The 12,063-nt window shown below is 40.4% G+C and overlaps 2 protein-coding genes across 2 annotated transcripts in view; both read left to right on the forward strand.

Annotated features, from left to right (window-relative positions):
* Nucleotides 1–12,063, forward strand: part of atp5md (ATP synthase membrane subunit k) — a 550,207-nt gene that overhangs the window by 235,652 nt on the left and 302,492 nt on the right. The gene's annotated exons all lie outside the window — the stretch shown is intronic.
* Nucleotides 2,823–12,023, forward strand: LOC114645117 (calcium homeostasis modulator protein 1). The gene is made up of 2 exons (XM_028793018.2): nucleotides 2,823–3,620; nucleotides 10,985–12,023. The coding sequence occupies exons 1-2, from the start codon at nucleotides 3,072–3,074 to the stop codon at nucleotides 11,375–11,377; spliced, it is 942 nt and encodes a 313-aa protein (XP_028648851.2). The 5' UTR covers nucleotides 2,823–3,071; the 3' UTR covers nucleotides 11,378–12,023.

Consider the following 12,063-nt stretch of genomic DNA (forward strand, 5'->3'; position numbering starts at 1 on the left):
TGTTTCTGCGTTTCACATTCTGCTTTATTATTATTATTATTGTCTGCCCATATATTTTACGAACCCCCTTAATCTATTTAGGGTCTCGAGGGGCTGAAACTTATCGGGTGCCAGTCCTGGACTGGCCGCCAGTCAAACGGCCTGTCATACACTCTCAAACATAATGGTTTTTAATGGCATTTTATCGGGTGGTGTGGCTCCGCGTTGAACCATTGCTTGACAAAGACACGTTTCATTTTGGGGAGTGTTATTTGCATGTAAAAGTTTTCTTTGGGCTTTGAAAAGGATCCCAACATATCAGACGGGCATAGTGGTTAAGACATTGGAGGCTATGAGTTCAAATCTCACTACTGACACTGTGTGACCATGAGCAAGTCACTTCACCTGCCTGTGCTCCATTTGGAAAAACAAAAAAACTAAACGTAACCAATTGTATCCATCCTGTTGTAAGCCACCTCAAAGGCATCAGCCAGATAAGAAATAATAATATGAAATCTGATGTATAAAGCAGGAGGGTACTGTCAGATCAAGAAAACCTGAACTTATCTTGTGCTCTTCTCATTTTAAATTCATGAGCCAATTTTGAATTTTACAAATCTGTTCTCGTCTCTTCATGATTATTTAAAGACCCAATTCGAACTAGTGTGGTGCTGAGGTATCACCGGCATTACATGGCTGCCGGGTGCGGCACTGTGATGTATCAGTGCATGCTCCCAACCTCTTGTGGATCCAAAGGTTTGTTTTGGAACCTTTGTGTCGATAGTTCTTTTGGTAGCCAAAAATGGTTCCCCTGTGTCACTGTTCTGAAGAACCTCTTTGGCACCTTTATTTTTAGGAGTGCAGGGCACATTCTCACACACAGTCCAATCACTAATATGACTCCAGTTTTCAACCACCAGAGGCCTCATGTATAAACAGTGTGTACGCACAGAAATATTGCGTACTCCCGTTTTCCACGCTCATATTGCGATGTGTAAAACCTAAACTTGGCGTAAAGCCACGCACATTTTCATAGTAGCTCAAACCCTGGTGTATGCAAGTTCTCAGCTAGGTTTTGCAAACTAGCGTCACCCAGCGTCAAAGCAGTGCTTTTGTTCCAGTGTGGTTTCCCTTTCTTTTTTAGATCCACATCCCGGACGCAGCTTTATCATACGTATATACTGAAATTAACTGCATATTGTTTATTAGTTTAAGGCATCTGATTGAAATTAACCTGTAACAGTATAATTGTCCACTGTGCGACTTTGTGAACTTGAGCTTTCAAGTTTCTCCAACACGCTATGTCACTTGATCAACTTCCTTTTGTTGTTTATACCACTGTTTAAACCAACAAATAGTATGTTTTTCCATGCCTCCACTTGGTATTCACTGAAATTTTTCTGTTTTCCCCTGTGCTTTTGACATTTTTTACCAAAAATGTAGGCCTGCCAATAATAATGATAATGCATATTTTTATATTAATCATCATTATTCTTATTTTAGCTTGTAATCCTTATGTGAAAAAATTCACATTTAAAGCAATCACTGTGTGACTAACAAAGGGGGACAAATTAATTGTTGACATATCCAGTTGTTAGACCTGGAATCAGTTTTTGGAAAATGAGATTCTGAACTGGCATAGTCCCTTTGTTCTATTATTAGTAATGTAGGATGTTATTTAAGTTATTGTTTTGGTTACAGTTACAGAGAACTGTTTGTGTTAGATGTGTTGTTACTTATTGTTCTAACTTTCTAGCTTTTATGTTGATCCAGCTTTTTATTATTTACATTTGTTACTGTACCTGTTTGGGGTAGCTTGGCCAGGAAAATGTGACATGGGGATGGGACGGTGCACGGGGCATCTTTGTGAGCTTTCTGGATTATGTCTGCCAGAAGGGTGGGAGTGAAGTGTTGTAGCTCTCTGAGTGAAGTGTCTGTTTTGCTTACATTGGCTACTAAGAACAGAACTAGAGAAGACCACCGGCTTTACATTATTATCATTATTAGCAATAGTAGTAGCTTTGGGTTGCCAGATTAGAAAATTAGAAATACGGGACATTCTTAAAATCTCTCTCTATATTACTATATATATAAATTTAGACATGCCCCCTACACACCCAGACCAATATGTTATATAAAAGTAGAAGATTTTAATGGGTTATGAGGAAAACAAAAGTAAAATCATTTGAAAATTATTTAATACAAGCTAAAAAAAATTCTGTAAAAATGAAATTATTTGAAAATATTTATTTAATACAGACAATACAGAAATATTATTACTATTATTTAATACAGGCAGTTAGAAAAAACGTCGGGCATGGCAAGTAGTAACAACACACTTTGTTGACAGTCACTGTATGTTGGAATGCTGATCCAGAACTGCACAGCCGCGCAGCTGGAGAGCAAAACGGTAAGAGTGTCGCTGTCCTCAGCAAACCATAGCAACTGAATAAGTTGCAAACAGGCAGCAAACACTAGTTTCCTCATTACATTTGGGTTATTTTCATTAAGGGAATCCGAGAAAAGAAAGTATAATTACTTATAAAGTACCGTAAGAACGTAGTAACAATATATTTTTACTACGAAATTTGAAAATGAACTAAATACGGGACATATGAGTGTCCCTGAATGGTCACTACAGGACAGGGGACAAAATGATCAAATATGGGACATGTCCCATATATAAGGGACGTCTGGCAACCCTATAGTAGCATCTTTCTAACAGTAAGGAAGTGGCGCCTTGCAACACTCACTGTTGCACTCAAAGCAGTGGCTGTCCAGTTACAGGCTCGTCTTGTCCATGATCCTTTGATTAATCAATTTATGTTTTGTCTCTCCATCAGTAATGTTCATTCGTCGGAGGCAAAGAAAACCAACAGTCTTCGGGAGGAAGCATACGACAGGACATGTTTTCGCTCCGTTTTTGCAGCTCGCTATTTCAAGCCAAGCGAATTGCGATCTTCTCTTATATAGCGGCATTTACGTGGAGCAAAATCAGGCAGTGGTTTGAATGAACAGTTCTAACTAATTTGGAAACAACGTTGACGCTTATAGTGGTTCTAGCGGATTAGGGACCAAAAACAGTCGCCGGCATGGATAAGTTCCGCATGATTTTCCAGTTTCTTCAGTCCAACCAGGAGTCGTTCATGAATGGCATCTGCGGAATCATGGCGCTGGCTAGTGCGCACATGTACTCAGCCTTCGACTTCAACTGCCCCTGTCTGCCTGAGTATAACTACTCTTACGGAATGGGCATCCTGGCGCTCCCTCCTTTCGTACTTTTTTTAGTGGGCTTCATCATGAACAATAATGTGTCCATGCTGGCAGAAGAGTGGAAGAGGCCAATCGGCCAGCGCAGGAAGGACCCAGCGGTGCTGCGCTACATGTTCTGCTCCATGACACAGCGGGCCATGATTGCACCAGTGGTTTGGATTTCTGTCACCCTCCTTGACGGGAAAAGCCTGACGTGTGCTTTCAGTGTCAATTTACAGCTAGAGAAATTTGGCAATGTGAGCACACAAGGGCTATCGCAGGATGAGCTCATCCGATTACTGGCTAAAATCCCCTGCAAGGACATCTTCGACGGACATGCAGTGGTCTCCCGGGAAGCTGCTGAGCGCTACCTGCGCTGCATATCTCAGGTGGGTAGGAAGCACAGTACTCTGAAAGATGAAGGTGCCAGAGTGGTTCTGCTGAACAATGTCATAAGGGAACCATTTTTAGTTCACAAGAGGACCATCCATTTGTAAGTTCCAGAAGGAAGATTTCATTTAGATCCCTCACAGACATCATAAACAACCCTGATAGATAATACAAGATTTGTGAAATACCACTGGGTTCCTGATTTTTAAAGGACCTTTGTTGCATACATGTAACACAGACAAAGTTCAGGTTTTCTTTATCTGTCAGAATTCAGCTAGATAGCACACAGTACATTAGAAATTTCTTGTCAAAGTCCAAAGAACCAATATCATATGCAAAGAAGCCTTCACCGAACAAAAGAGTTCTTTGTCAGTCGGTAGTTTGAATAGTATGAAAATAACCCTTCTCAGAATTAAAGCAATGGCTCTACAATGAACCACACAACCCAGTAAAGAGCCATTAAAAAAACATAATTTTTAAGAGATTTTGCATAAGGACCATATTATGTAACATGAACACATGGGGACTAGAAAAAGTCTGCTTGCTGTCTGATTGGATCTGCAGGTTCTCTCCAGTTTTGCTGAATTTTTCTTTAATGCTCTCTGGGTTTCCTTCCACAGTCCAAAAGACATACGTGTCAGTTCATTGTGAGTGAGAAAAGGATTACCAAGCACAATGTTTTCATTTAAAAATGGAATTTTCAAACAAAAATGGTCTCCACCTGGACTAGCGTTTTTCAAATCATTTACAAAACTATCTCTGACCACACTAAAATAACGATAAACACATACAATATGATGTAGCCGTTCACCTACATCAGGCATGCACACCTTGGCAGAAATAGGAAGAGGAAGTGTCCTCCTTGAAGGTCTGGTTACACTGGCAAAACTGTGGCCACTGGTAAATTTTATTTCTTCTGCGGATGTATTCAGCATTCCCACTGTACAAACTGCAATTTAGATGCACACAGACAAGCAACAAAAAAAGCGCCAGGAAAAGCAACTCTTCTATGTCCGCTGTGTTGAAATACGGTTTTCTTCTGTGAAGGGTGACCATTCAGGGAGTGATGTGTTGTTACAAGCAGGATCCAATCAGGGATGGGCCATGTAATAAGTACGAGCCAATCAGTGTGCAGTTGGAGTCTGCATTATCAAAAGTGTCCATTTAGATCCATGCACATTGCAACACAGAAGGTGTTCTCAGATGTTCATGTCTCTGTTTTCAACGCTCTGCATTTTCAGGGGTTAAAACTATGGGGTAGTTTGGACCAAAGTTGAAAATGGAGCCTAATGTCTGTATTTTAAATGAAAGCGAAGTAATGTGGGCAAAGCCTTTGACATGGTGTAGCCCTGTTAATAGAACGTAAGACTGTGGAACAAGGGAAGCTGGTAGGAATGCTGCCAAGGTACATAACAAACCAGTGTGTAAGGGTGATTGACTGGTTGCTTCATTAGAATTTTAAACACTTGCAAGTGAAAAAAAACATCTTTTAAAGTTTGAGAGATCACTTCAGACTTTGAGGCCTTAAACCAGTGGTTCCCAAACTCGATCCCGGGGAACCACTGTGGCTGCAGGTTTTTGTTCCAACCAACTTCTGTTTTTCATTGGACTCTTAGCCTAATTAAGTGAGTCATTATTTCCCAGTTTCTGTATTTTGGAGTCAATTTAGAAATTACAAACTAAGTTTGGTAGATTTTTATTAAAATGTAATAAGCAGTTATATGGGGAATACAGTATGTAGGGTTTTTTAAGTCGTTAACAGTATTTTCAACCTAATTTTCATTCTGCCTTTCCAGGTGTTCTAGTTATTTGATTATTTACTAATTAGCGACTCTGACACTGAAGTCATTGCTGCTTTCATCATCCCGCGTGTCTACTGTGCTGGTTGTTAATTGTCACTATTTGGGTTTAATGAAGGGAGCAAACTACACAGGAAAAGGAGACAATAATAGGAAAACAACAAAAGAGAGTTAAGCATTTATAGCTTTAGAAAACAATATTTCTAAATATCTTATAAATGTAAAAACCATACTGTTGTGTTTGTCTGAATGCAGAATAAGAGAAGAGTAAAAAAAAGACCAGCTAATTAAATGTGATCAGTTGTTGTCGATTATTATCACTGATTGTGAATAACCTGAAGCCGCAGTGAGTCCCCAGGATCAAGTTTGGGAACAACAGCCTTAAACTGTAGCCCTGAGTTTAAGTTGAGGTGTGTGCTAGTGCGAGAGTGGGCCCTGTGGTGGGCTGGAACCTGTCTTGGGTTAGTTCTTGACTGACTCAAGAACAATAGAGGCCTGATGTGTGCTCAAGAATAATGCACTGGTGAGGCCTCATCTGGAGTATTGTGTGCAGTTTTGATATCCAGGCTACAAAAAGAACATATCAGCGCTAGAAAAGGTCCAGAGAAGAGCGACTAGGCTGATTCCAGGGCTACAGGGGATGAGTTATGAAGAAAGATTAAAGAGCTGAGCCAATACAGTTTAAGCAAAAGAAGATTAAGAGGTGACATGATTGAAGTGTTTAAAATTATGAAGGGAATTAGTCCAGTGGATCGAGACTGTTATTTTCAAATGAGTTAATCAAGAACACGGGGACGCTTTTGGAAACTTGTTAAGGGGAAATTTCACACAAACAATAGGAATTTTTTTTTTTCACAAAGAACGATAGACACTTGGAATAAGCGACCAAGTAGTGTGGTAGACAATAAGACTTTAGGGACTTTCAAAACTCGACTTGATGTTTTTTTGGAAGAAATAAGTGGGTAGGACTGGCGAGCTTTGTTGGGCTGAATGGCCTGTTCTCGTCTAGAGTGTTCTATTGTTCTAATGACTCTGGTCTTGAATTGAATTTATTTTGAAAATATTGTGTTATAATAAGTTAGTATGAAGATTATATTAAATGGCCAATTGTGAACATAATTTTCAAAAAAGGGTTATGTTAATTTTACTAAGTCTGCTGGACACATGGCATTTAGATATTTTGTCATCAGATTTTTTGGAATGGTAACTGCTTGTGAAGTAAGTTTCATTGAGCATTTTAATTATAGAGCAGCACAGGAGAAGATGTACAGTTCAGAAGTGTATGACATGATGACACTCTCAGATTTGTTCAATCCATTGTTATGGGGGACTGCAGCCAATCTGTAAAGAACTGACTGCAAGACAGGAAACAGACCTGGGGTCTCATTTATAAACATTTGCATAATAATAATAATAATAATTCATTACATTTATATAGTACTTTTCTCAGTACTCAAAGCGCTATCCACACAGGGAGGAACCAGGAAGCAAACCCACAATCTTCACACAGTCTCCTTACTGCAAAGCAGCAGCACTACCACTGCACCACCTGTGTGAAAAAATGCATCGGCCAAACAACAGAAAAATGTGTGCACCCAAAAACAAAATCCTTGAAACAACCATATGTGAACTATGCTAATGAACCTCATGCATATGCAATCACAACTCTGCGGACCATCATTGGCTGGTAGAGCGGCCTCCCACCTGATGCATTTAGACACAGCAACATGCATTTCAGGGGAGGAGTCATATGGTCTGCATTGTAGTGCCTCCCCTCTGTGCTCTGGGGTCAGGGAAAGGTGTAAGACGCCAGCATCTGAGCAGGTAGCCATTATCACCTGGCACATGCAATTGTTGTTACAATGAATACTATCAGGCCAATATGAAACATTGAGGGGGTTCAGCCAGTTACCTTACCAACAAGCCGGCCATCATGTACAGCAGCTTCTGCAAGTTGTCTGATCAATGCCACTTTGCCTTAAAATACTCAAAACATGAATCCTGGGTTAAACCAGGCCACCGAGCCATCATGCTTGTCAGTCCAATCTTGGTATTACAAATAGAATGTAACTGCTCACGGTTAACAAAAGCAACTTCATTCTTTCTAGCCGCCCTTATTGCTATGGCAGAGGGGTGACTCTGAGTCTAAGGATCTGCTCTGGTGTCTCTAAGGCTGCCAGTTCAAATCCTGCTACTGCCAGAAGGGATCCTACTCCATTGAGCCTTTACCTGAAAATTGTTCCAGGGATTGTAAAATGGCTGACTCTATGCTCTGATCCCCAAAGGTCATGCAAAAGAACAATTTCCCCCTGGAGATTAATAGAGTGTAACAAATACCAAAAAATATTAGCGTTGTTAATTGCCCCAAATATTTTAGGAAAACTGGACACTGCTGCAAATTTCCTTTTGATGTTAGTATATACAACCAAACCGTACAGAAACTGAATGTAGCGCCTCCTCAGTCATTATTAGCTTCAGCACAGTGGACATGATGGAGCTGAAGCTTGGCTGAGATATTCCTGACCCATCAGCCATTTCTCTCTAGTAGATGTCTATTGCCAGAAAGCAAGCTGTTGTTAAAACCTGCGTATGAACAGGAGTAGCCTGATTTCAGGAAGTCAGTCTTTCTAACACAGTACATGGTTTTAAGAGAACATCTAAATCCGCTCAAAAGCCACTCATCATCATGGGCAAAAAAATTGCTGCCAGTCCCTAATAGCTTGTTTATGACCATTTGCATAGTTTTCAAGCAGTGCAAACAAGCCACATTGTTTGAAACCATTAGGCCGTAGGGCATTATTTATAGCTTTCTGTACACAGGGAGTGAATCACACCTTTGTTTGGACTGCACTTTGGTTTCTAAACCTGAGAAGTAACCAACAGTAGCTGATATAAAGTGATGAAAAAAACAAAGAAGTTGTTCAGTTCAAATATACAGCACTGGAACTCATAAAAGTGAACTAAAATAGAGTCTCTGCATCACATGCATCACTTTTGGGGCTTAATATGTTTGTCACGTCAATGTACATTACAACAATGGCTCAGTGATATGAATTCTTATACAAGCAATTCGTTGGTTAGCTGGCTTGGCTGCATTTCCCTCCCTGATCAATGGTGTCGTCATTTCCTAGCTTCTCCAATGTGTTGCATGCAAGGGTTAGAGTTGCTATAAATTTACACAAGCCTTTCACACAAGTTTTCTTTTAGAAATCCCAACTTTTATGTGGAAAGGCTGCATACCCACATTTCGAGCCTCTTTTAGAGCATACACAAGTTTTATAAATCTGGCCACTGGAGGGGATTCAAAAATTGTAGCTGCGTTTGTCCAAAATGACCAAAGTTCTGCAGCTTTTAGTTTACTTTAGGCTATAGTGTGACACGTGTTCAGATAATTCCGCAATCCAAATATCTTTGTTTTAAATGTTTTAGTAAAGCGGAGAAGGACAAACAAACTGTAATCGCCTTTACTTCACTATTAGCACGTAGACTTATCTTGCTAAACTGAAAGAATCCTAACTCTCCTCTTTTAAGTCAGTGGGTAACTGATGTTGTATATTATTTCAAATTGGAAAAAATCAAATTCTCATTTAGAGGATCTGTACAAAACTTTTTCAAAACCTAGCAAGATCTAACCAATAACAGTTTAGAATAAGCATTTAAATTGAGGAAGTGGATTCTCTCCTCTCTTTGTTTATTGTATTTATTTTAATTAATTTATTAATTTATCTATTTACTTATTTTTACTAGTTTAAAGTTTTACTCTGTTGGCTTAGCTCTCTTTCTCATGGGTGGGGGTTGATTTGTTTCAAACCTAGTTTTGTAAAACTTGACTTATTTGTATGGAATGTTATTTTATTTTAATAAAATCAATAAAATCCAAAATAAATAAATAAATAAACATTTTAGTAAAATTCAAGGCAAACAGTTCACACAAAAACAGACAAAAAATTGATATTACAAAGAAAAGAAAAATTCTTGTTTAAAGAAAGTTGTGTTTAAACTTACTTATCTTGGCTTCATTTCTCCCTACGTTTGATCATACAGTTGTATTATGTGTAGAACAGTTGGTAGCCCCTGCATATGTTTCAAACCCAAAATGGTCTTCTCCTTCTACTTCTTTCGGCTTCTCCCGTTAGGGGTTGCCACAACAGATCATCTTTTTTCATATCTTCCTGTCCTCTGTATCTTGTTCTGTTACACCCATCACCTGCATGTCCTCTCTCACCACATCCGTAAACCTTCTCTTAGGCCTTCCTCTTTTTCTCTTGCCTGGCAGCTCTGTCTTTAGCATCCTTCTCCCAATATACCCAGCATCTCTCCTCTGCACATGTCCAAACCAACGCAATCTCGCCTCTCTGACTTTGTCTCCCAACCGTCCAACTTGAGCTGACCCTCTAATGTACTCATTTCTAATCCTGTCCATCCTCGTCACGCCCAGTGCAAATCTTACCATCTTTAAGTCTGCCACCTCCAGCTCTGTCTCCTGCTTTCTGGTCAGTGCCACTGTCTCCAACCCATATAACAAAGCTGGTCTCACTACCATCCTTTAGACCTTCCCTTTCACTTTTCAAACCGAAAACGGTAAATCTGTAAAATGGCAGTATTTCCCACTACACCCACTACTAAGGACATACTGTATGTGTAAATAAAATTAGTAATAGAGTTACAGGGACTGTTATATGCACTTGGTATGCTTTTTCTGATACATAGAGCTGATTACAGTATATTGCTAACATTAGTTCCAAAGGGAGCACACACATTAATTGGTCAGTCAGTCAGTCATCTTCCAACCCGCTATATACTACAGGGTCACAGGGGTCTGCTCGAGCCAATCCCAGCCAGCACAGGGCGCAAGGTAGGAACAAACCCCAGGCAGGGTGCCAGCCCACTGCAGGGCACACACACCCACACACCAAGCACACACTAGGGATAATTTAGGATCGCCAGTGCACCTAACCTGCATGTCTTTGGACTGTGGGAGGAAACCCATGCAGACACGGGGAGAACATGCAGACTCCAGGCAAGGAGGACCCAGGAAGGGAACCCAGGTCTCCTTACTGCAAGGCAGCAGTGGTACCACTGCGCCACCGTGCCACCCTACGTTAATTGGTGCAAACTGCTGTTTGCTCATGCCAAATACTTAAATGCAGGTTCATCATCTGTCCATTTAATGAACTTACATTTTTCAGTGCAGGACATAAACAAGCAAGGAGTGCACGGCATTCACCAATCTTGCGTTCAGTACATTTCCATTGCAGAGGACACAGGGACACGCCAGGTCAGCTCTGAGGCAGCAGTCAGCATCATTTTGCATGTGAGAGGAAATTCATGAGAACACTGAGAGAAAGTCACAGTGCTCAGGGGAAACCCACCTGCTTTGTTACCAAAATGCCTCATCGCTACGAGAATAATTATTTTCTATTTGAAACATAAACCATTGCTCTTTTGATTTTAGTGAAGTATTTTGATTAATGCACATTAGAAATCCAGCTAATAATTACGCTATGACTCTGCCAAATGACAGAAACAGAGGAATACTTATGTCTTCCCTCTTTATATCCTAGGCAATTGGCTGGACATTCCTCTTGCTGATGACCATGATGGCATTTCTTGTAAGGGCAATCCGCCCTTGTTTCACCCAGGCTGCCTTCCTGAAAACCAAATACTGGTCGCATTACATCGACATTGAGCGCAAACTTTTTGATGAGACATGCACGGAGCATGCCAAGAGCTTTGCCAAGATTTGCATTCAGCAGTACTTTGAGAGCATCAAGGGGGAGATGTGCCACTTCCATCAGCACCACCGGGTGCGACATCATAGCAAGGAATCGGAGGAGGATGCTAAAGGAGATGATGACAAGCTGTTGGGCATCACTGACCAGGAGGACATGAATAAGGTCCTAAAAAATTGGCATCAGTGCAAGCCTCCACTTAACCTGGCCAAACCTGGTTGCTAAATGGCAATGGGTGTGCCAAACCCAATAACACGGAAGACAAATCTGTCAATTCCAGGAAAACACTGGTGGCTTATTATAGCAAAGTCTGAAGGATATGGATATGGGGTAATTAGGACACTCGAATCATGGGGTAAAATAATACGTCCTGACGTTCAAACTTGACTACAACTGCTGTAATGTAATCTGCGAGCATTGCACTGCTCTTCATTTATCACATTGATAATTCACTAGAAAGATGATAGGATGGTTAAATATGTGACATATTCAGTAAATTAACAAAGTCTAAGATACACTGGCCTCCCAGCCAGGACAGGTGCTTACCATGTACAGTTAAGGTTAGGGAGAGGGATTTTGGACAATTCAAGTGAATTGAATGACTGAGCCTTTTGTTCTCATCATAATTGTTCTAAAGCTCTAATGGTTGCCCCCCACCTAAGAATAAATCTGCCAACTGGGATCAAGCAAATGTGAATGGATGAATGTGCTGGAAGGTTGTAGTCATGGCAAAGGGCATCACCTTAACTTTATCTTAGCATCTGAAATAGTGAGGAGCTCCCTTGTTGAAGAGTTTATAATTGCTCTTAGACCTATCTGCGAAGATGAACTTTGATAACTGGATAGTATCATTTACTTTAGCCCATAACATGACTTTGGTTGATTTCATTTCATTATTTTCCATCCATCGA

Source organism: Erpetoichthys calabaricus, chromosome 2 (genome assembly GCF_900747795.2).
Source record: "Erpetoichthys calabaricus chromosome 2, fErpCal1.3, whole genome shotgun sequence".
NCBI classification, from domain to species: domain Eukaryota; kingdom Metazoa; phylum Chordata; class Cladistia; order Polypteriformes; family Polypteridae; genus Erpetoichthys; species Erpetoichthys calabaricus.